This window comes from Antedon mediterranea, chromosome 3 (assembly GCF_964355755.1).
Source record: "Antedon mediterranea chromosome 3, ecAntMedi1.1, whole genome shotgun sequence".
NCBI classification, from domain to species: Eukaryota; Metazoa; Echinodermata; class Crinoidea; order Comatulida; family Antedonidae; genus Antedon; species Antedon mediterranea.
Genome location: NC_092672.1, coordinates 28,330,078 through 28,356,629, shown reverse-complemented (window position 1 = coordinate 28,356,629; position 26,552 = coordinate 28,330,078). Strand labels below are relative to the sequence as shown.

General features: G+C 32.7%; 2 protein-coding genes across 3 annotated transcripts in view; one reads left to right on the top strand and one right to left on the bottom strand.

Moving 5' to 3' along the window:
- LOC140045140 (uncharacterized) overlaps positions 1-18,119 on the bottom strand; it is a 40,273-nt gene extending 22,154 nt beyond the window's left edge. The window contains exons 1-4 of one of the 2 annotated variants that reach the window (XM_072089904.1): positions 17,991-18,119; positions 15,665-15,732; positions 6,020-7,879; positions 5,273-5,315 (exon numbers count right to left, since the gene is read on the bottom strand). In XM_072089904.1, coding sequence (XP_071946005.1) covers positions 5,273-5,315; positions 6,020-7,871 — 1,895 coding nt within the window. In that variant the 5' untranslated portion in view covers positions 7,872-7,879; positions 15,665-15,732; positions 17,991-18,119. Of the gene's footprint in view, positions 1-5,272; positions 5,316-6,019; positions 7,880-15,664; positions 15,971-17,990 lie in introns of those variants that run through there. The other variant, XM_072089903.1, reaches the window with a different exon arrangement.
- Positions 18,120-18,440: 321 nt separating this feature from the next.
- LOC140045142 (protein kinase C iota type-like) overlaps positions 18,441-26,552 on the top strand; it is a 62,363-nt gene continuing 54,251 nt past the window's right edge. Inside the window, exons 1-2 of the mRNA XM_072089905.1 lie at positions 18,441-18,479; positions 20,560-20,705. Of these exons, the coding sequence (XP_071946006.1) occupies positions 20,656-20,705 (50 nt within the window). The 5' untranslated portion in view covers positions 18,441-18,479; positions 20,560-20,655. The remainder of the gene's footprint in view (positions 18,480-20,559; positions 20,706-26,552) is intronic.

Here is a 26,552-nt window from a genome sequence, read left to right as displayed (position 1 = left end):
GCATTTAGCACAAGTTTATGCATTCAAATTAATTGGTTTATTAAATGTAATGAAGACAAGTTTCCAGTAAAAATAATTTTAAATAAAAATTGAGTCAATTGAGAATTAGTAACTTTTTTATTTCAAATTTTACGACTTTCTTTATTAAGGAAGTTACTGTAGAAAAAAGACCTGAACTAGATTTTAATTTTTCCTAAATGACTTGAACTTTAAAACAGTAACGTCATTATTTCTAGAAAACTGTCCATAAAAATCTCAATTAAGCAGGAACTAGAAAGTTGGTTTAAATAGTTACAGTTCCATTGGCAACAAATAAAGCTATACAAAATGTTGATTTTAGGATAGAAACAGCAAATTTAAGTAATGTCACAATACTGATGAAAACACAAATCTCAATAGAATAGAACAGCACCAGTGTAAAAAAAAAACTAGTAGAAGAAGGTTGGTTTAAATAGTGCCAGTCTCAATGGCAACTTTGATTTTAGGATAGAAATAGGGAACAAATAATGTTACAATACTGATGAAAACACAAATCTCAATAGAACAAGTACAGTAGTTGGTTATGATAGTGCCAGCTTCAGTGAAAAAAAAAATTAAATAAAAAATTGTCAGTGTTACAAACAGTGAACAAATATCACAGGGAAAAAACATCAAGACAATATGTAAAGACAAACCTATAGACACATTTTATTTAGCAAAATTATTCTGTTACCACACACAGGGAAAATTTAAAATTGGTCATATTACTCATTTACAGACAATTTTTGCTATGATCTAGGCCTACAAAATTGAATCAAACGTGAATCACAAGTTATTTATATATGTTTTCTGAACAAAACATTTATTTTTTATGATAAAAATAAGCTATTATAAATGTTTTATATAGCATCTTAATCAGTATTTCATTTTCTTTAAGTATTTCTTTATTTATTATGTAAAATATAAAAATGTTGTTAATAAATTTATCTAACTTTAAAAATGGTATATGAATCAAAATAGTGTGAATGTATGTCAGCCACTTCCTAAAGGAAGAGTATGTTCTATTATTAGAACAATTGTACAATAATTTTGTATGAGTGATACAATTTTTTAAATGTGTTTTTTGTTGAAAATAGTGAAATGTAGTAAATTTCAATAGTAGTAAACTTCATTTAACTTTATCAAAGTAAAAACAAAATATAGATTACGTATAATATAAACTGGCTATGTTAAACAAAAAAATAAATAAATAAAAATTGAATACAAATTAAATATTGTAAAATTAAGAAATTGTATATTTCTCAAATATGAATAGATTATACAAGAAAAATTATTATGACAATATAATATAAGGAAATACTGTTAGTTTAGTTAGGACTTCAGATAAAGAATTTGATTATAAAAGAAATAACAATTTTGCACAACTTTACTAATTTTTTAGCTTACTAAGAATATGTTAGTGATATTGAGGTAAAAGGATTAATAGGAAATTGTAATAAAAGAGCTAATTTAGGCCTACATAGAAACAACTAAAAACATAAATTTTGATTAATTTTTTTCAAGAACTTTTGATAATTGATAAATTTAATAATTGAAATTAATAAATAATTTACAAGTCACGAAATTTATATTTACTTTAACAGCGAAGCTCAAGTATGAAGTAACCTAATACGGCCCTGACTTTAATTCGTTGTTAGCTACTTACTTAAACGCAGTTCTGAGTCGTACCATACTCCGTTCGCATAATCACCAATAACTTATCTTATTAAAACAGTGCCCTTTACAGAGGAATGGAATGTACCACTTTTTCTGAGGGTTATCATGCGGAAAGGATATCATCAATTAATTAATTGAATACAGCGGAAATGTTAATTGGAATGAGTTATTTGGAAGTAAAACACAAACTCTAAAGTATGCTCTTCAGACAATTTCCTTCAAATTTGCATAAAAATAATTTTATTTATATTTTTTTATAACATAAATTGCCTATTCACAACAATAAAACAGAGCATGTAAAAAGTAAAAATTTGGATGAAAAGACAAACTATAAAATATAGCTTTTTAGACACTTTCCTTAAAACTTGCATAAAATAATTTTACAGTATTTATTATTTTTCAGAAACAAGAGAAATTTCCTATCAAAACATTAAAACAAGTATAGACAATTTTATTTAAAACTTGCATACAATTTTGTATAGGCCTACAGTATATATTTTTTTACAGAATTTTTGAACACAAAAATAAAACAAAGCATAAGAAAATGTAAAAAAAAATGTACTGAATAAAAAAGAATATTATAGTTTAGAATGTTTTATTACTTTAAAAGAACTTTAAAAAACTTAACTTCAATATATGGAAAAAGCAAAGATATAGTAACATTGTCAAAATGCATGTGTTGCAAGATTGACAACATTTGGTTCCTACCACTGGATGCCTATTAGCAGTTCATATAACATTTGATTGGACTATGCAGAACCTATACAAATTAGCCATAGAGTGTCAGTGATCACATTTATGATTTTCCAAGTGCATTTGGCTCCCAATTTACATCTTGATGTTGTACAACCAAAAGCTAATCTAATGAGGTATTAATGATAACTATTCCACATGTGCAGATGCAAAATATATGGAAAGGTGCAATCCCCCGACCTCCTCACCTGAAACAACACCTTTTTCAAATTTCAAAAAGGAATTAGAACCACTTCTAGATCTGCCTAAATCCAAATTCAGTTTCTTTTGAATCATCAAATTTTATATGAATATAATATGAGTAAATAATTTGGATGGATGTGAATTAGAATTGAGTCAAGTTGAGGGAAAATACATGTATTAAAAACATCTATAGTGACAAGAATTCTTTCTACTAGACAGCGACAAGATACATATTATTTACACAGACTTAGAAGGAAGTTTTTCATAAATAAGTTTAGAAAAAGACGGTGAGTCAAGTTGTGGGAAAATACATATTAAAAACATTGATAAGACTTTTTTCTACTAAAGAGTGCTTTAGGAACTAAATATTTGCGGTAAAGAATTAAAAAGTTTTTCATATTATTAGTTAATCAAAAGATGACTAGTTCAGTTGAGAAAAACTATGCGATATGAATTTTTGTCCTACTTCTGTAGTTCAATAACCACTATACTTTTTTTGAAATAGGTTTAGAATAAGGAGTGGCGTAACGACTATGAACGCTCACTGGCTAAACCCAGGGGCCCTGGAGTTTATAGGGGCCCTGAGCAGTGCCCAGAGGAAAAAAACAGGCATTAAATATGTGGAAAATGGTAAAAACGCCTGAGGCATTCCAGCGTTGAAAGGTTCCTAAACCATGGGCCTCATGCCTCCGCGTTACGCCACTGAGAATAAGGTGATGTATTGGAAAACATACATACAGTGTAAAACTATTTCTAAAAGAAATAAAGGATGAAATATGCCTACGTATTTGAAAATCAGAGATAAAATGTTGTTGAGATATAGAGGTATTGATTTTTCTAGTTTTGACGCTATCCATGTATGTGAAGAAAAAATCCCCAAAATAAACCATTAAGCATCTTTTAGTCGTTTCTCAAAAGATAAATTACCGTGAGTGTTGTAACTGAAAAAACTTGAAATACAAAGGAAGATAAGAAATTACATTGTCCCCATTGGAGAAGGTTTGTCCTGACCTCAATACCCCTCGACACATTATCCCTTAATACAATAAAACCACTATCCCTTGGTACCACTATACCCATTGATTGATTCAGACTTAGAAAGAAGTAAGGTTTATGACTCAAAAAATGATGACCAAAGCTATGAAACAATTAATTTAGACACGTTGATTCCTTCTAAAGATAACACATGATATTAATACATTATTAGTAGGTATATATAGACTTTTAGTTTTTTCAGATTCATATCAATTGATTATGACGCGTTACTTGCAGACAAATGTAAAGGTCAAAGGTGAAATATTGCTAAAGGAAGATAAACCTTCCTGTTTCTATGCTAGTAAACTTCCTCAGAAAATCAGATATACCTAATTACTTAAGGCCACTACAGATGCACTTTATAGACAATCTCAATCAGCAATGGGATAGTGCTTGATAGGTTCTTTCACTAAGTTGTAGAAATGGAACTACAGTACAGATTCAACTCAACTTTTAAAGACTTGTAATAAAAAAAATAGTTTTGTTTTATGTGATTTCATGAAGGAAATGTAATAAATGCTGAAATAACCAGAAGAGCACTCACAGAGCGCAAACCCCTGTCTAGGCATATGAAAATGCAATGATGTGTTCCCATACAGCTATGAAACCATCCTTTAAATCTTATGAAAATCGGGCAATACTTTTTTGAATAATCCTGCTAACAAATTGAAAGAAACAAACACAAAAACACACGATTGACCACATAACCTTGCACAGTATACAATAGAACAAATATTAAGGAGACAAAGTGTCCCTCATAATAGGGATGTCCCTTAAAGCGTGGTTCCCACTAGCGACGCAACACAAGGACGTAACGCAACGCAAGTGAATTGAACAATCACAAGCTATGGCTTATTCGCTTGTGATTGCTACCTGTCTATAACTTCGCTTGTCATTGGTTAAAACGCTTGCGTTGCGTTTACGTCCTTGCGTTACATTCTAGCGTTACGTTCTAGTGGGAACCAAGCTTTAGGGGTTGGTCATACAGTAGTGTTAAATATATGCTTCTCGTTTGTTTTGTATGAAAGTTTCCCCTGATTAGTGATGTAACGAAGGAATGGTTCAACTGTATATGTCCCCTAGATCAGTGTTTCTGAATTATGAGACTTTTCTTTTATAATGACATATTTGACAAGCCACAATGGAAATAAGTTTGACCATTAGTTACTTTTTTGTGATACCCTGAATTCATTCCTGTACTGTTTTTGTTTGTTATATTGTTTTGAATTCGAATAAAGAAATGAAATGAAATTTATCAGCCTCAACAAGTTTGGTCCCGAGGCTGAATTAGTCTGTAAAAATATATGGCCATTCTGTATTCACAGGGAGATTTCTCTGGCTCTGCAGTTTTGAATTTAGGATTTTTTACCATTTTCTTTCATACATCCATCAATTGGACATTGCTGAATTTATCATAAGCCTCAAGCAGACACCAGAGGCGCCTCCAAAATCAGATAAAGAAAGAGAAAAAAAAAGTTACATACTCTTTTAATTTGAAAGTGAGAAACACAGAAATCATTATCTACATTTGCAGAGACGTGTCACTCAAAACAAAACTCATTATCACAGAGCAAATGACAAAAATCAACAGACTAAAAATACTTACTTATTTGATATAGATTTAGAATTTGAAACATCTAAAACCACTTCTGAAAGAGAGAGTAAAGTTAAGTTAATTATTGATTTCACAAGTCAAATATAGATTGAAAAAATAAATTAAGATCATACAATAATTCAACAATTTCAAGCTAAGAGGGCAGTATAATAACAAAAATTAATATGACAATTTTTATTTAAACCGCAAGACAAAATTGACAAATAACAAAATGTTCATGATTGAAGATTTAATTTTATATAAATTTTAGAAATTCAATAAAAAAATTGTTTCAATTTAGAAATGTGCTATTTCTATTTAAACAATGTTAGCTCTCTAGAAGATGGTTTTGTCAATTGATTGTACCATATTTGTAATAGCTTTTTAAAAAATGTGAAAGATTTTAGATTTTAATAGGACTCAAAACCATATTGACCACAAAGCTATACAATTTATTTCTGCCAAATAAAAAAAAAAGCAACTGCTGTAGCTCATGAGTTATTGAAAACTTTGTTTAGCAACATAGAAAGTGTAATAAATATTATTTACGTCGAGGGTATCTTTGTCATGTTTTATTTTTATTACTGTGCATTAAATGTCATTCAGTATACTGTACTACTTATTTGTAAAAGTGATATTTAATGGTTATTATAGAATTTGTTGAAACCCTGGCTGTTTTTAATCAAATCTTTGAAATGTATTCTCCCATTCATTCAAATGAAATGGATTTTTAATCTAGCAAATAAATATTTGAATTACCATAACATTCTGTTCTAGTGCCACAGGTCTTTTTACTATTTTCCTCTGTTTTGTGGCCTTCTAAGGTATCTCCACAAAGAGCATCATTGTCTTTACCACAACTTTCTGCTGAAATGCCATGGTTGACATAAGGAGGTTCTTCTACCAGATTGTCTTCTGTGGATTGGCAACTTTTAGCATCTTCAAAGTTCATATATTCACCAGCAGGATTGGAACAACTATCAAGGAAATCTCCATTGACATAATCCTCATTAAAATCATCATGGTCTTCTTTACAATTGACATAGTCTGGGTCATCAAGGTCACTGTCAGGCTCTTCACCAGAATCTGACAGATTTTTGCTACGGTCTGGATTGATTTCTACATCTGTGTATTCATCTGAATAGCTCTTATTTGGATAAAGAACTACAAATGGGTACATATCAGAGTTACTTTCACTCCTATTTTGAATGATCACTACATTGCCAGACTGATTGTTACTTTTATTTAATACTCCATGTTCAATAGAAGTTTCTGATTTGTGATCTATAGTAGAATCTACTTCCACACCGGTAGTAGTACATTCTTCAGTATTGCGTTTATTTGTTACTTTAATATTTTCAATTTCAATATTTTCAAGGTGTTCACAATATACTTGGTTGTCACTACTCTCATCAGAGATCCTTATCTTTGGAATGTTTTGTTTAGCACATAGTGTTGTTGCATGTTTTTTTGTGTTGGACAAATTTGCAGTAGTCTTTGGAATATCTTCTGTTGGCATATCTTTCGATTTCACATTTGATAAAATCAATTGAGAGGACGGCTCAACTGGACTGACTTGGAAATTCGGTTTGGAATTTGGTTGTTCTGGAATGCTTCTGTGGCATGGTTTTGGAGATAACGGTGGAGCGATGGCAGATCTTGCATTGTCTGTTTTGGAATGCATTGAAATTGACATTTCTCTGGGAGATGGCTTAGGAATCGTTTCCGCAGCAGTTATTTTAGCCAAGTCTGTTAAAATGTCTGTGTGTTGTAAATTTGTATTTTCTTTCCTTACTCTGGAAGATGGTTTTGGTGGAAATTCAACAGAAGGTGATTCCATGCTTCTTGGTCTAGGCTTGTTAGGTTGCTGTGATGCATATTTTTTGGTTTGTCTTGAAGGCATTCTTCTATGAGAAAATGTTTTGGACGATAATTTATCTGCTTTTTTCGGTGTTTTTTTAGAACTGTCATTAGAATGGAGTATATCAGAACTTTTTTCTTCGTTGTCTTTTGAATGTAACATTTTTTCAAATAATCTGCGTTGCAATTTTACATTTACTTGACTCCTTGGGCTTGGCACCGGTATGATGTTAGCTCTAACATTTTCAAAATCATGTCTTCCTTCTGCATTTGATTGGTCTGTATTTTCATTTGACGTTTCATTGCTTATTTTTCTGGGTGCTGGAATTGGGCAAACTTCTACAGATTTATGCACCCCTTTTTCAATTTTGCAACTTTCTTCCAATTCTTTCTTTTCCAATTTATTTTTTTGTAATATACTCCAATAAAAGTCGTTCTTGAGAGAACAGACCTCAAGTTCATTTGAGTTAACCTCGACATAATGACCAACCGGGCAGACTTGAAGTTTGTTTCCATGCTGCTGGACCCGTACATGGAATGTAGATTTTGGTTTAGGTGCAATGGGCGGTGAGTTACTACTTTTAATTACAGATAATTCTCCATCTTTGCTTGTAATTAGCATCAATGTTTTATTACTTGGTTTGTTTAACTGCTGGTTTCTTAGAAATGTAGGTTTTGTAGGTACATTTGGCTTGGCATGTTTCACCAACCTTGCTTTTGGAATCGGTGGCAGTGGTTTACTTTCCATCATGTTGCAATCTGAGAAAGAGTAATGTCAAATTACTTAAAATAACTTTTAAAAAGCAGTGCAATTAATCGGGTATATTCAAAAATTATTAACTATTAAAATAGTGAGAGTAGAAATATATCACCATTCACATTCAAACAACAGCATGATGCCGGGAACACTGTGAGAACATGTTTGTTATTCAAAGAAAACAAAAATTCAAAACCAGTTCCAATTTTTTGTTTATCCATAAACACTGAATATTAATCAATCTATCCACTTGGATATTTGTATAATTTGTTTTTCCAGAAAAAGAACCAAAACCTTCATAAACATATCAAAAAACATAAACATAATGACTTTTAGACACAACAGCTACATAGTCTAGTGACACAACACATTGTAAAAAGAAAGGTAACTAATGATTGCGCAAAACATACAATAGAAGTTGGGTATTGACATGGTGTCATTGATTTGAACATAATTATGGTGGTTTACTGGTGTTTCTCATACAGTATTTTGTATGTACAGCTGTACTTCCATAGTAAACTAATCTCCATTTCTGTAGGTCTGTAAATTGGGTCACACTTCTCGATTCTAGAGAAACAGGACTTTATTGTCCAAACCCTGGTCCAAACTTTTTGATGAACAATCATTATAAATCAGACTATAAAACATACCACTTCAGCTGTGACCATTTTTTAAGAAAAGGGGGTTCCTGACCTTCAATAAAAGGATAACACATAAGGGTCATTCCATCTCAGTTCACCCAAAAAAAATGGAATTTTAAACCCTACCTCTTCCAATTTTGATGAAATTTGGTATATGGGTGATTCATAGCAATTAAAGCCAACATTTCAAATTTTAACTTTATCGGACCAACGGTTTTCGAGATATCGCAATTTCAATTTTCGGTTTTTACGCAAAAAAGCGCGCGGCCGCCACGTTTCAAAGAGCTGTATCTCGGGAACTATAGGTTCGATTTTAAAAACAAAGGTATTTTTGTAAAGGGGAGACCATAAGGAACCTAAATATACTAATTGTGTTTGTTTTATGTTAATTTTAAGTTGAATAAAACTTTGACATATATTTTGACCTTGAAATTGACCCCGTGGAACACGCCCGATTTGTTGGTGACTATCACGAAAAATGTAGCCCTACGTGTCAACTACAACATATAAAAAAATTGGAGGGGTTTTTTTCTTTGTTTCCATGAAATTACAATTTGAAGTTGACATACCTCTTCCTTTTAGTGTATTTTTGGTGTTGTTATACTTATACACAGTGTGAACACTAACTGTTAAGGTGTCTTATTGTTACGCTTTCTCATCAGGCCCACTTAAACAGTAGATGTATTTTGATATGAGAAATACTGGGTAACTCACATACTTTTCAAATCAATTTTGACACATAGTTTAGTGTCCTTACTATGTTATTATGCACATTAACATATGCATAATAAGTGATTGCAGAGAACATACAACAGTTACTGTATATGCCTTTTTAAAGGTTGTCATCCCCTATATAAAAACAAAACTACCAACCATGAAAAAAGTTCATTATTTCACAGATGGATGTGGCGGCCAATACAAAAACAAATATTACTTTATTAACCTTTGCCACTACCAGGAAGATTTTGGTTTAGACGCCGAGTGGAATTTTTTCGCTACATCACATGGCAAGAGTGCGTGTGATGGCATAGGTGGAACAGTTAAGAGGCTTGTCACTAAGAGAAGCTTACAGCGTTTGACTGAATGTCATATTATCACATCTCTCAGTATGTTCGACTACTGTGTAATTTTTTATTTCTATTTTATGTCTTTAGGCAATGTGGCCAAGGATTATCAATAGTGAATTAGTCACTGTCCTATCAGATAGGTGGTAATCCCCCTGATACAGGGGCTATTGTGTGAACCAGTTCACCGGGGTAACCCCCTACTCTTTTTCGAATAATGAACTGGGTCCTTTAAAGTACACACATGTTATAACTGTGTACACTGGACTATGGTTTATAGTCCTTATCCGAGAAGACTTGAAGAGAGGAGCGAGTCGGCCTCGAACCCTTGCCGATGTTGTTGTCTTTTAGGTACGGTAAACGGCGCCCCTGCCTTAACCGCTCGGCCATATGACTCGCTCATATGGACATTCCAGGCATCAACTTTTTTCATGTGGGAATAGATGAGGTATCTACTGTAGAAAAAGAAATAAAGCCGAGATTCAACCTCGCCCAGACCATCAAGGGTACATTACAATATCATCGCTTTGTTCCCGTTTCTCTGGCACAGATGCAGGTCTACAAACTTAGTACCCAGATAAACCCTCCGGATGTGGTAGTGATTCAAGAATCTTTCAGTGATGAAAATGAAATTGTTGCTGATACACAACCCACCATTATTAGACTTCAGAATTTTGTGTGCTGTAGTTATGATGGTGTCCCATGGATTGGTTTGGTGGTGGATGTCTCACTCTCAGAAGAGTTTGGGGATTTTCAAATTAAATTTATGCATCCTCATGGGTCAGCGAAAACCTTTTATTGGCCGTCCAAAGAAGACTGTTGTTGGATTCCTGAATCAAATGTACATTGTATTATAGCCTCTCCGTTTATAAAATCCTCTCCGTTTATAAAATCCTCTTCGACTAGGAATTACAGTATTTCCCAAAATGATCGCCACAACATTTCTAAATACTGTTTGAATTGTCCAGATGACAAGGAGTAAAGGCCAGACATAGACAATTGTAACATTATAATAATATTTAGTTTGTAAATAAAATTAATTTTGGAATACATCAAATTGACATTGAAGTAATGCATGGACAGACACCAAAAATACACTAAAAGGAAGAGGTATGTCAACTTCAAATTGTAATTTCATGGAAACAAAGAAAAAAACCCCTCCAATTTTTGTATATGTTGTAGTTGACACGTAGGGCTACATTTTTCATGATAGTCACCAACAAAACGGGCGTGTTCCACGGGGTCAATTTCAAGGTCAAAATATATGTCAAAGTTTTATTCAACTTAAAATTAACATAAAACACACACAATTAGTATATTTAGATTCCTTATGGTCTCCCCTTTACAAAAATACCTTTGCTTTTAAAATCGAACCTATAGTTCCCGAGATACAGCTCTTTGAAACGTGGCGGACGCGCCCTTTTTTGCGTAAAAACCGAAAATTGAAATTGCGATATCTCGAAAACCGTTGGTCCAATAAAGTTAAAATTTGAAATTTTGGCTTTAATTGCTATGAATCACCCATATACCAAATTTCATCAAAATTGGAAGAGGTAGGGTTTAACTCATTGGGTGATCTGAGATGGAATGACCCATAATGCTAAATAAACTGACTGACAACAGGATACTCTACATTGGTTCAAAGACAACAAAAACAAACCTCAGCAAACAACACAAGTCAGTATTGTTGACAATAACTTGCCAATATCTGACAATTGTCCAGTGACTCGGCCTGTTGGTAGAGTGACTAATTGGTGGGCTTTCTATATTAGGCAGTTTGTTTGAAAAGTATGTAAACGAACAAAACAAATCCTGTTCCTTTGTTGTTTGCAGTGTATACAGCAAGAGTGAACAATGCATGACCTCTCCTTTGTTACACAGTAGACAGTACACCATTTACTGTAAAAGATTTTAGACAAGTATAATGATATTGATAGCATTACTGTAATTCAGTGTCAATAGTATAGGTCTATAGAACAGCCAAATAAAAAAAAAATTCAAAAACAATTTCAGTAACTAGAGGGTGAGCTCGCTTCGCTCGCTCCCCCTCTAGGAAGTGTAGACGATGGTTCTCGGAATGATAATGTTCTCCTTATACGTTTTCTGTCGGTTCCCATTATTGAAAATGCTTGACATTCGTAAAACTAAACTACTTTGTTTCACAGTGTTTTAGATGATTAATAACATTTTAAAGTACAGTTTTTATTGTTTGGTAGGGCCCTTTGGGGAGGCGGAGGTCATTTGAGGGGGGTGCTTATTCGAGGGATATATGTTAAATTTTGTAGTTTTAATAATATGGTAACATTTATAATAAAATGAAATCCTCTAATAGATATGAAAAGTACTAAAAAAGAATAACAAATGCTTGGTAAGTTGTAGATAACAGTGCGATGAATTCTACTACAAATAGTATAATTGTGTTGTTATGAATATGTGGATGGACGTTTATTAGATAGTTGGGTTGGGGGGGAGGGGGTATTATTCAAAGTGATGTTTTATTGGAGAGGCATTTATTCAAATGAATACCATCCTAATAATTATTAATACATTATTTAATTTAATCATCTTTTGAAACTAACTGCCATGACAGAGTGGGCCCAAGAAAGAAGACATTACGGCTTGCAACATGGGCAGACATAGACTTAGAACATGATGTGGGTCCCGTAATTTCACCTATGCTACACTATATATGGATATACAGTATACTGTACTGTTATTATAATATGACACATAATAGGTACAACTCAGCACTATAAGCGTATTTGCATCATTTCATAGGATGGCGTACATCAATTAACTTTTTACGATCGTATGTTAACGTACATGCGTGTTTAAAAAAATTTAATTTCATTAAAATGATAAAATGATCACCTATAATTCGTCAAAGTGACAAATTAAATTCTAGTTATATTTTGGGTTGTTATTCAGAATTGATGTTCTACTTCAGTAATAAATTAATAACATAGTTTGAACTTTGTAACATGATATGAGCCCACAACACAGCAATACAAAGTTCACAAGCATGTACAAAGATTTTTTTTTTTTTTAACCATGTTAAATGAGGGTGTGATCCATCCAGTAATTGCTGATCATTAGGGACCCTCAGAGGTTCACAAGACAAACATACATACACAAGATGCTCTACATAAACAAAGTCTTATTACAAGTCTTTGGGAGTGGAGTTGTAATTTTGTCCTTAGAAAAATAATGTGACGGGGCTTGAACTTGAATGAAGATATAATTTACAGTACAGAAAATACTTTTACATTTTAGTGATCAAGAATAGAATATACATTAGAAATAATATATTATCAACCCAATTAACAGAAACTGGACAGAGAATACATCTGGTTTCAATGGATATTAAATAAATAAATGTTAACTTTTAGTTAAACCAGTTGACAAGTACTTACTGACAAGTACTTACAAGTAAGTACTTGTCAACTGGTTTAAATAAAAGTTAACATTTATTTATTTAATATCCATTGAAACCAGATGAAATTTTTTGAGAATAAACTATTGGAAGTTATTACTTATTTATGATATAAGATTTATGAAACAATTTGATTTACTTGAACAGTTTTAGGATCTTAAAGGCCAGGTGCAGGCAAAAAATTTCTATTGATCATACATTCCAATAATTATCGATCTACAGTTTTCCCTATGTTTCATAATTTTTGGGATTTTATTTGTGTTACACGAGCTTGTTGAAAATAAGCACTTTCTTATCAGTGGGAGTGGGGGGATAGTTTAAATTACAAGTACAGAACAAGGCCAACAGCAATAAGTCACATGCTAAAACGCATAGTGATACCGGACCGACAGACAGACCGACCGACCTAATGGACTATAGAGTCGCGTCCACGCGACTAAAAATCTCTATTCTTTTGTACACAAATTTTGTAAATAGAGAGGCATTTTAAGAAGCTAGGAAAAATAAACGGTGTGGTAAAAATTGTTATCGATGACTAAATATAGGTAATATAACTTGAATTTTACATTTCTGGTATTTTTATTCAACTTCAGATTTTTATGCTATAGCAAAAATTATCCACCATATATCCACCATCTTTTTTCACCTTCTAGGGAGTCACCAGACATGTTATTATATTAGGTTAAACTACCTAACTACTTTAAAAAAAGTCTTCCTGGTTTTTATGGCAGAATTTTGCCAAATTTTGTATTTGACCATATTAAGGGAAATTCATGTTTTTTTGTCTTGATTTCTGTTACAAATATTTGATTTATATACAATTAGTCAGATAATATATTTAAAATTCATGACTGTACTTGAGCTTTAAGAGAAAGTTGTGGTAAATGAAATCAAGTACTATAGTATACAATAATTGTTGTTTAATGAATTTTGTTTAGTGACCACAATTCTAAAGGTTTTATGGTCAAACAGCATGATTCAGTATAGAGCAGTTTTAAAATAATTTAAAAAATACATCACTGTTTAAGCCTTTTTTGTGTATAGTGTAAATGGCACTGTATTATGCTGTTGTTTTGATATGATTGTATAACTCTTAGTGTGAAAACAATAAAGAATTTCCTTATGCGGGTCAAACAGATTCAGAGCACTCTTTAAAAATTCATTCACATTGAACTTTAAAAATGGTAAAAATTTACAATATAGGTACTTTTAACCACTGTTTTACTAAGATTTAAAAGCGCCATGGAACTTTCAATACCATTTTTATGGAGACTGGTAAATTCTATGGTACTGTTGAGTATGGTCGGGTATTAACTGATACTGTAGGCTTTAGTTAATTTCAGGGGGTGAATTCAGGGGTGGATTCAGAGGGAGAAACATGGGAACACATTCAACTCAGCTAAAATTAAATTTTGAGCATAACGTTTTATCCAAAGACGTTGCTATATCTACATGTATTTCAGCCTGGAAGTAGGAGAGCGGTGTTGGGATTCGAATCATGGACCAAAGGAAGCTATGGAATTCATGGTTCAGCGCATAACACAGTGCTATAATGCTGCTGTTATAAATTATAATTTATTTTTCAAGTTTGCTATATACAGTAAAAAAATACAAATATAATAAGTTTAAAAACTTCCTCGTCAATATCAAATAACAAACATATACAATTTTTATTTGTACAACTATAAATAACACAGTCAATATTGATTGCCACAAGATCTATCCTCTCACTTTCTATATCTGCAAAGCTGTCAAGGTTTCTAGTGGAGCAATGGATTTAATATCAAATTTGTAATTTAGAACGGAGTTAATATTGTATTTTCAGTAATGAAGCCACAAGATTAATAAAGTGGTTGTTGCAAAAAAAGGCAACAATCTCTGTCCAAGCCACTGGGTTGTCAATATTCTGTTAAAAAGTGGTCAGATTGAAACTTTAATAACCGTACTGGTGGTTACGCCCCAATTTAATATCATATTTTTACGGCATTTTCTTGCCTTAGGAGGTTCTTCACAAACATTACAAAACCGATCTGAAAAGTCATAAAAATTCTAATTGATTGCAAAAACCATAAAAAAAATCTGGTTTCTGTGATATGAAACAATTTTTAACTGCAGTCCTACGCAACTGCAGATGAAATTTTACCTCACGTACAGTCTTTCTGGATAGCAAGTAATGTCATCATTACAAAACTTACCATAAAAGTGAAAGCAGCTACGTTATCGTTTTTCTTTAGACGCAGGGGTCAGATTTTTTTTTTAATGTTACAAAAAAAAATCAACTTAACTTTGTGTTATAGTCAATGTTTTTGCTTGAAGTCATTTTTTAAAATAACCGAAGCAAACATTAATTTTAAAATTTTTCTTAACTTTTAGTTGACAAATCTGAAACTGAAACTCAATAGAGCTTTCTGTCTACACTATCCAACTTTTTGTGGGAAAAAAATGTGGTGTGCCCATATATGGACATGATGATGTCATATCACTACCATATTTAAGCATGTCACTACCATATTTGGGCAGATCACATTTTTTTTGTCAAACTAGTTTGATAGTGCAGACAGAGCTTTAGCCTCAATTTCTCATTACTATTTTAACTTAACCAACAAAAAAAAGATAAAATGCATCTATTTGTACTGCAGTTATACTTACAATTGTTAATTCCATGGAAGTCTTGCTCCTGTATACACGTAACCGCTTCCAGAGCCTCTTCGCTCAACCTGATATAAGAAGGAAAACAAAATGAATTCTCTTCGTCCTTAAACTCAAATATTAAATCCATTTTAAAGGATTTTATAGATTTCTTTAATACTAGATCCTTTGAATTGGATCACAGTGTTCCTAATGTAGCTGATCTTAAAGGCGACAGTCCTTTTATAAAAGGACACTAATTATTCATTATTAGTCACATGTTCATTCCAAACAAATGGTTTATTAGATAGAACTCTTCCCGTCAAATACAGTGAACATTATATTACAATAAGTATATAATGAAGATACGACGCCAGAAGGTGACGTTATTGGTCTTGTAATTGTTTATCTTCCAGTTGAATGACTTCCTCATTGCTGAATCATTATATACTGTACTCTACCATATTATGACTCTTCCAAAAAAATGACGTATTTACATACTGTATAAACATGAAGACTGAGGCATTCGTTTGTTGCTTGATTTGTTTGTTTGTTTTTATTTCGAATCTATTATTATTATATAACAGTGCAAGAAAAAAAATCACAAGAGATTACGGATGACACAATACATTTTTGCAAGAAGAAGAATTAGTTTACATTCGTGTCCTTAAAAGCAATGATAGAAAAAACATAGTCGAACAAGAATCTAGCATAACAATAGTGACTATTATGGGATGGAGTTTTTAAAGTGAAAAAGGATATTGAAAAGGCATTGCAATTAGAAATGTTATAAAGAAGAAATATTTCTTACAAAAAAACGGCGCGCATCTGACAATAATTGATTGGCCGGCAGATAACCAAAAAAAAATTTACCATGATGAAATACTATTTTTGACCATTATTCGATGACTATCTGACAGTGAATTATTATTATACTGGCCTAGGTTGACATTCAAAACGAAGTCTCCAGACTACTGTGCATCTCAAAATTTAACAGAAAATGTTTTCATAAACTCTCTTTTCCCAGACGTGTTTGGGGTGTGCGCATGCCCAACCCGAGTTTCCAAATACCCATATTTTCAGCCCTAATAAACTATAAGCTCCCGCAGTGTAACTGTTTTCTCATGCTGCCGTTGAACATAACTGTCTAAAGGAGTGGCACGAAAAGAACAATTGCAAATGTGGTTTAAATTTGTGTCATGCTTGGTTTGCAAAGAACCAATCCAATCACCCCAGCAATATGCCAGGTACGTATAGATTAGTTTCATTCAATCATTGCATCTCCTCAAAAGTCTAGAATCTAGAAAAAGTTATTGAAAATCCCTACTTGCAAACTAGAAATATTGTTTAAATAAAAAAATGTTTATGTGGATGTTACAGAAGTGTTTATCAATCAAAATGACAATAGAAATGATGTGCAATTTGACCTCCAACTAATGGCCTATTGACAATGTATTAATTATGACCATCATAATAATACTATGATGTGATTACTTATTTTCACTTTATAAAACAATTGGTCAGTCACTTTACAATGCAATTGGTCAGTCACTTTACAATGCAATTGGTCAGTCATCAAAACAATGCAATTGGTCATTCAACAAAACAATGCAATTGGTCAGTCACATAAAACAATGTATTGGTCAGTGACTTTACAATAAAATTGATCAGTCACTTTTGAATGTAAAACAAACCGCAAACATTTTGTATCACCATTCATATTGTCATATAAATGCAAATTTTGTACTGTATGAATAAACTTGTGTATTGCTATATTCGCAATCTGATGTTTTCTTTCATTTCAACACACATTTAGAGTAGTGTTACCTCCAACACGCCCCCCCCCCCCCCCTCAATCGAGTAGGTCTCATCACCTCCGCCCCCAACTCCCACCCACTGTTGTTGGGAAGAAGACACTATACAGTAAGATTTAATGTTTGTTGGAAAAATTCAGAGTAGCATTTTGTGAATGATTATTAATAAACCATTTGAAAGATTTTCAAATTGTTCATTTTAGATATGCTACAGTATACTGTATGCTTATGAATACGAGTGGGCACAAACTCGATCCTACCTAGGCTGCAGAACTGTATGTAGACATGCTTTAGTCTAGTTCAAGTTAGTGAAATATATAGTTTAAGTAGGCGTACTGTATGTAGGGCTACTTGTGTCATTGAGTACTTAACAAAAAGTGCGGCCTTCAACTTCGATCTTTTTTTGACAAACTTACGTGACTTCGGACTTACCGAGATTTACCAATCGGATCGGCCTGGGTGGGGGGCCTGGAGGATAGACAAACAATTTGTCCCTATATTATGCGGTATTATATCACTAATACAATACTTACTGTGAAAGTTAATCGGAAACACTTTTTTCCATGTTCGAACCACTACCATTTCCGAACTCCAAGGTTTTTCTTGACGTTTTTTGTCTACCTAAACAACTTAGTGTACACGTCGTGTGAATAAAAGTTCTATTGTTTATACCGGAAAAAGACGAAAGTCATTGGTGTGTAGTAAAGTTTGGTAAATGGATAAACGATTCAATGAAGGTGAATGAGAAATAAACTGTACAAAATAATCACTCATTATTATTATTTGTAAGCTTTTAAATATTCAAATTGTGTGCCTATTTATCTGTAATTATTATTATGACTAAATTAACAAGTAACGTGTAGTTAATTACGTTATATTACCTTTCTATTTTAAATTTAAATACCCCTATGTTTATGAACTATTCCAAGTGACTTACAGGGTCAAAGGTGAAATTATTTTGATCAAGATTGTTCCTTTTTTGAGTCATTCATTTAGGAGTGTCCCATAACTTATTTTATTTGGTGAGTGTTTCTGATTTATTTTACTTGTAAAATCAATACATTTTTTATAAAATATATATTTTGGAAAACTAGTGTGTTTAGTGCTAGTTTAATTGGTGTTTAATTTGAAAACAACCAATGAGTTATTGTGAATCGTATAATGTTTTTCTACTCCGCTAGGCCTAGGCTAGGCCTAGCCTAGGCTATAGCCTAGGATACTTGAAATTTGACTGTCTCTCCTCTCTATTGGCTGATGTACAGCAAATTCATTCATTTGGTAACCCAATACATAAACATTTTACTATCTGTGACGGAGTTAGGTAGCCTAGGATTATTTGTAGTCACAATGAATCATTTTAGAGTTGCAATATTGTTTGTAAATTAAACTATTTTAGTTGAACCAGACAGTACAGACAATTGGTTATTGAGTAATTTTATTATTAATTAATAGTAATAGTAAATGGGGCCTACTAGGCCTAGTAATGTTACAAATGTATCAAACAAAACAAACAAAAAACAATTTCAATACAAAAGGTAGCCAAGGTATAGCCGAAGCTAATCAAGCTTGGTACCTTTTATCTTAACTAACTTAAGATTTTGTTTATTCCTCTTTAGATGAAATATGGTATCACCATCATTAGTCGTCAGACCTTGACCTACAACAGTTATAAATAAACAGACAGGGTTTTCAAGCGTTTATTACAGAAACAAATAAGAAAATACTAATTACTATGGAAATACATTTTGATAGAAAATAACCCCCCCCCCCCCCCGCTTCAATTCTCCACGACCGTTTAAAAGTGTAAAACAGTGTGTACTGTTGACCTTTTTGTTTATATGATGTTCCAAACATTAACATTTTCTATATAGAAATATTTTACAGTACAGAACTCTGTACACCTTATTGTTGAGATTGTGTACTGTCACATTTTATCATTTTTCCATTTATAGATAGATCATATTTATTATTATTATTATAATAAATGGCATTTTATCACATTTCAATTCATTCTAAAGTGTATTAAATTTCCAATAACCCTGTCAACACGACTTAATAATGTCTCATCCGAAGGATGAAGCAACATTATCTATAAGCAATATGCCTAAGGACTTGTAAAATGACAGGTCACATCACAGACAGGTCTGAGAGTCATGTTCTCATCCTCACTAATTGCATCATCGCATATTGAATATGATAAACTCTGAAAAAAAGTGAGGCAAGCCCTTATTATATAATTCCCTTCAGAAGATGAACAACTACTGTAATGTTTGAAATATAGAATCATAATGGCTTGCCTCACTTTTTCGGAGTTTATTTAAATATGTTATCATAGCAAAATTATTACTATTATTTATTAAAGCCCGGCGCACACTAGAGCTTTCGGCTGAGCCTACTGGCGCGAGTAACACTTGGCTCACTAAAAAGTTGCCGCAAACTGTGATCGCGTTCTATCGGACGCATACTAAACACACTTTCTGATTGGACAATTACTTAATACACTATACGGCACGCGCTGATATATTATAATAAGTCAGAACATGTCATGTGCAGTGGAATTTTGTAGTTTTCTATCTGCTCAAGTTTGGTGTACACTTGAGGAAAACGACACGCGTGCCAAAAAATATTAAACACGATAGATGTTTTCCTCAGCGGCACGCGTGGCCGATTCCTCACAAATTCCCCGGCGCACAATGTGAGCCAAGTGTCACTCTTGCCAGTTGGCTCAGCCGAAAGCTCTAGTGTGCGACGGGCTTTGGATATTTGCAACAACCAATGACACAACTATGTCACTGTGCTGACAACCAAACTAGGTCATGTTAGTTAATTGTGCGCATGTGGGAGTATTGGGACATGTGTCCTCGCTTCTCACCTTGACACAGGTTTGATTGTTTATACAGTAGGTCCAGACGATGACCTACGATCCATCTATTGATCTGACTTAGTTTAGATTGGTTTTTGGTTCTCTGTCATCGCAATTGGTTTCTATAACATCGTACTCTCGATTTGGCAGGAGCTAGAGGCAGATACAGAATTTCTTGACAAGGTGCTAGCTAAACGTACTTTAGTTCATAATTTCTTTTTATTTTCATTTTCTTGCAGGCAGTGTTGTACTACTGTACAATAGCCTCTTCTGAACCTAACATTCCAAGTTTGTACTGAATTGAGACCAAAGTGGCGTACGACGGTGAATCAGACATGGGAGGGGAAGATGCATCACCCATTAAAGTGAAAGCAGCATATAATGGGTATGTTACAATTATTTTTACAATTTCATCAAAATGGTTGTAAAATGTTAAAGCCATTTTGCTAAAACTGGGTATGAAAGCTATGTGAACAAGGCGGCGCGGCTGGCTGGTTTGCGTGTGGACGGTATCAGCCCTCGGATGGCTTATTGGATCTTCATTGGCTTCATATAAAAAAAAAGAATTTTGTACAAAGTTATTGTTTTTGTTCCTTTGTACATTTTTTATTTAATTAAGTTTAACCGTGACCAGCTTTCATTTAATTACAGGTGCCGACTTCCCTCCTCTAATGATCCCACCCGACTTTTCGTTTCACGATCTAATCGGAAAGCTGGTGACAATGCTTTTTCTGTCAGCGCTCTGCGGATCTGGAACGCGCTACCTGTCTATTTGAGAGGAGCGAATTGGGCACCTCTATTTAAACGTCAACTTAAAACTTTTCTTTTTAATTAATTACTAAGTATTGTTAGGCGCTCTGTTCATATAAAAACTTGTATACAGAATAGAATAGAATAGTGACAATTTGAGGGTGGTATTAATAATAATACGTCGATTTTACTGGACTACTGTATATAATAGTGCTTAATGTCGAAAGCCGCTTTAGCGCTATACATTATTACCCCAGTCATTTTTGGATCATCAAGCATGTCTGGAAACATACTCCCATAATGTTGTTGTTGTTGTTGTTGCCAGTTGTGTTTTTGACCTATACCAGGTAACAATTTGTACAGCTGGATAGAGAGAGGCAAACGTAAGTAAAGTATCTTGTCCAAATTTGGGCTAAATTACTGTATATACTTGATTGAGCATAGGATTGTAAATTATATACTTGAGCATAGGATTGTACTTGTCGGTCTATGCGGTAGTTCTAATTTTTTACTCTGTACTAAATGCTTAGTACATTGAGAATACAGTAAATCACCTATTAGGAGGACCCAACAAGGTCTCCTGAGGGGAGAAATGTCCCTTTTTCATGAGAATGTGTCCCCTTGAAAACAATGCATGTTCTGTAGTTTAAAAATTGTTGACGCTATTGTGAAAGAAAGAAACCAAGCAAGTTCTATACTATGCTAGTAAAAAGTAATTCTTAGGTTGGACACGTTTAATTTAAGATCACAAACTATATTTAATGTAAAAATAATACTATATGGTCCTATTGCGATAACTTTTTTCGTCTTTAAACGGTTAAAAATGTGAAAATAAATCGATTCTAATAATTATAGCGGCCCGCTATAAATCCCAAAATGCATTGCGCGCGGATTGATATTTTTGTTTTTCACCTGTAATTCGCCCACTTTTCGATCGATCGTGAAGGCAAAACAAATGGAAGACTCCTAACTTTTCAGCGAAAATACCGGGTTTTCCCCAATTTGTATCAACGGAGTCTGGCAAAAATAGAAAGACAATTAATGCAGCAACTATACAACGTCAGGCTAGGTATATAGCTAGCGTACGATGTTCGTACGTTATCGATGTTTACCAGCTAGGCCTACAAAACTAAGCCTAGCTAGGCTAGGCCTAAGACCGTCCACGAGAGGTCGATCGCCGCGAGCTACTTAGGTAGTGCATTGTTTCTCACTTTTTATCATAATTTACCATAAAACGTACATTTAAGACAAGGAATGACATGGTTTAATGTTTTTAAAGTGATATATATGTATTATTTTCCAAAAAACGTCCAAAATTGCAGGGAAGGGGTCTTTAAGATGACTAGCCTGGTATTCATGAGACCACCATTATTAAGGAATTGCTTGCAGATATTTTGTTTTAATGGTCATTTCGAGCCAAATCAACCAATTGATTCCATAGTCTAATCATCTCTGATTTTTATAAAAATCAAATCACCAAATTCTTTAGGCATTTTCATTAATTAATACTTAGGAATCTAAGTAGTAAACTGAAATTACTGTCTAAGTTAGGGGTGTACTTTCTCAGAATCGGTAATATAAATTACAAATTTTGATATGAATTGAATGTCATTTATAAAATGTTATGAAGGGAGCCCTCAATTTATTCATGTTGTTTAATAGAATTTTATGAAGGGAGCCCTCAATTTATTCATGTTTAATGGGGATTTTATGAAGGGAGCCCTCATTTTATTCTTTTTTCTCAAACACACAATATTTACACAACAATAATGTATTGGCCAGACATACAGTAATGAAATAATCATAAGGTTTTTATGAAGTCTAAGCTATAGAGCGTGCTATAACATTTTGAACAAAAATGCATCAAAACAAGCTGCTCTGTTAAAAAGCTAAAGATTGGAACACCAATACTAAAGTACTAATAATAAACATGGGAAAGTCTAATAGGTGGAAAATTCAGTGCCAAACTCATTATTCACTGATATTATACATTAGTATGTTTTCTATTCTCTTCTAGAGCAAATTGAGAAGTAGTAGAAAATATAAATTATTATTGGATGTTCTTTTTCCAAAGAAATCACAAGAAATTGCATCAAAGCGGGAGAGTTGGGAGGTCTGCTGACATTCCAACCTTCTGTAGATTGAAAAGTTGATTGAGTGTTTTAACGTTTAACTTCTTATCAGGTGCGTCGCACATTCTAGCAACTAATCGGATTTAATAAATACAGAAATCCTTCTCAAAAACACAGTTCAGATAGCAATGGGTTTAAAAAATGTGTCTTTCCTAAAATAAAACCAACATTTTGGGAAATTTTTGGGAGATTGGATGAAAATTCGGGGCGCTCCTAGAGAATTCAGGAGTGTTGGAACATCCGAGTCTTGCATCGGCATAATCTTAATAACAAGTAACGGTTTATAATCAATTTTTCCAAGAAAAGGCGGCTTTGTGAGTTGCATTGTGGGATAATGTACTTCAAGCCAGTTGAGGGACTAATCCGAATTTCCTTAGTATCTTATTTGAGGATGATTGTAATTTCATTTAAATTTTCTTTCGAGAAATTTCTGTACACAACTCATTCGTTCAATAATAATATGATTGAAAGTGTATGTGGTAATATTGATTTAAGGTCTGTTGAGTAAAGTTAGAATGAGAAAGACAATTTCACGTAAATTATTCATGAGAAATTTCATCATTAATTTGTGTCTCATTTGACACGATCGGTGGCTAGAAACTGACGAAGGAACATCAAATTTAAAATGGCATTGTTTATTAGCAATATGCTAGAATTATGTTAAAAGTATTTTTTATTTAAAACCAAAATTGAATTTTTATAGTAAAATATGTAAATAGACTAATTTTAATTTCTAAATATTTTTAAAGCCACATTCCCTACATTTAAACAAATCTAATTTAAGGTCACAGATTGCATTTTAGTCTACTCTATACTGAGTATTCCCCAGTTTGTATTAACTATATTTTGCTAAAAAAAGAAAGAAAATGAATATAGCAACTAGACAATGCCAGGCTATTACCTTAGACAATGCCAGGCTATTACCTTAGACAATGCCAGGCTATTACCTTAGACAATGCCAGGCTATTACCAATGTCTATCAGCTAGGTTTAAAGTTTGGCAAAATGTCATACTGTTATTACATAACATGAAACCTGTTTGTGACTGGGTAAATTTATTTGTGTGAATCAAAAGAATTGGTTTATTGCCCATTCAATTTCCATTTACTCTTTATAATGCTAAACCTTGCCATGTTCGATCTTTTTCTATGTAATACCACGGATAACCATACCCTAATTCATTCACCATCTCTAAATTTGGAAATCGTAAACAAAATCTTTGCGAGTGGAGTTTTTTTATATAATGATATGATTTGAGATATGATTGAACCAAGACCCTTGGTTCGGTAGCCAAGCATCTTAACCACATTGAGTTCAATATTGAATATATCGAAACGTATCAGACTAGGCGTTTGACCTTTGAAAATGTATAATTTTAAACTACCGGTACTTAGTATTGTATATTCAGAGCTAGCCGCTCCATAATCTATTTGCTTTTTTTTCTTATCTAAATTAACTCAAATTTAAAAAATATTAAACACACTTGACATAATTTCATAAAACATAATTATACTTGTACAACTCTTTGATAACAAAATATTTCAATAAAATATATCAGCTAAAAGTTTTAGGCAAGTCATGTCTCTGGTCTATTCTATAGTTGCCATACAGATAGGCATACAGATAGACTACTACTATCAATACTATGAATGAATGGCTAGTTGGTGACGAGAACGCTATGTACCATTTTGATGTTACGATCATTCTGGAAAGCACCGCACACATACAGTACAACGCCACTAAATCAAAAACAACCTTACATAGTTTGCTAAACATCTACTTAGGAATAGTTTATTTTTACAGTATATGTTTTCCCATACCAGGTCTACCTGACTTTAATTTATGCGATATTTATAAAGTTGATTACATAAAAAGGTTATGTCCTTTTCCATATGGTGTCTGTGATTTGTGATCCATGCAAACTAAACAAACTATAGTCATAATATTACCAGCCGATTCTCGGTACTGTATCTATTTCCAAAGTATCATAGGAATACAGTTTAACATCCGTAAGCAGCCACCCTAGGGACCGGGAAAAATTGCCACTTACGGGAGGTGACCGCTTAGAGGAGGTTCTGCCAATAGAGGGCCAAAATTACGTATTATGGCTATGCACAATATTTCCCAGCATTCTGAACGCAACAGGTCTTAAAATTCTCGAGATAATTTTATTTTATTGTTTATTATCAGGTATTAGTATTATTTATGATTTTATACAAATTTTAAAAGCTTTTATCATATGAAAATGGTCTATCAAAATTGTTTCATCTAATTTAAAAAATTTAAAAGTAACTGTGCTACCATGGATGAGTCATTGTGGTATACAGTACTGTAAAACCTAGCTAACTGGTTAGACTACAAAGTCAGATGCAGTCTGCCCTCTATTGAAGTCATTGAATTATGAATATTCATGACCTACCCAACTTGTGCCCATATTGTGCTTTATTTAAGCAGTAAACAATATACTGTAACTATAATATAAAGTTTTTCTCTATAATTGACCTATTAAAACAAACAATTGTTATTACTTTTGGTCAAGTCCATTATGCTATGGCAAGCTACTGTACAACTCAGTTGTCATTTAGTGTTACAGTACATCCATTTTAAAAGACTCGACAAATTCATTTTGGTAATTTAAATTTTTTTTTGTTCTTTTTTGTTTTGAGTGTGTATTGTAGTGATTGTTTTTTTTCTGTAATTTCTAAATAAACTTTAATTTGATAATCAATATTTTTCTAGGAACTTTTTTAAAAACAATTCATGATATTAATATAGTCAAAATTATCTGATTTACTCATTATTTATTTACAATTTTTTCTTCCCTGTTTTTTATTAAGTTTCTAAAACTGCAGAGTGAAAAACACATTTCTTGTTCCATTTCGTAGCTGGCAGTCAAACTGTTTGGCAACTGATTCACCATTTTATGCTTTCTGTCATTTGTGAATAATTCTTTATTCTGATCAGATTTAATTGCATGAACCATCATTGATTAGTAAAAACAAAATCCAGCTCTTGGGATTAATTGCATTGCCTGTGGATACTTACAAATTATGCATCGATAGTTCTCCGCTTACCTTGCATTCGCAAATTTGAAGCGTAGGCTTAGCTTCTATCGCAAAAAGAAAAACAATTACCTGTAGTTATGAATATATACCTAAAATATAGGTTGAACTACAAAATATTAATTTGAATATTAACAAAAAAAACAATTTACACTAAAGTCAATTAATGCAATTTAAGAAAAATACAATATGACGAAAATAAAAAAACAAAAAGCAATGAAAATAAATGAAATAAAAAAATTCAATCTTGAATTAATTTTAATTTATATTAATTTATTAAAAGAATCAA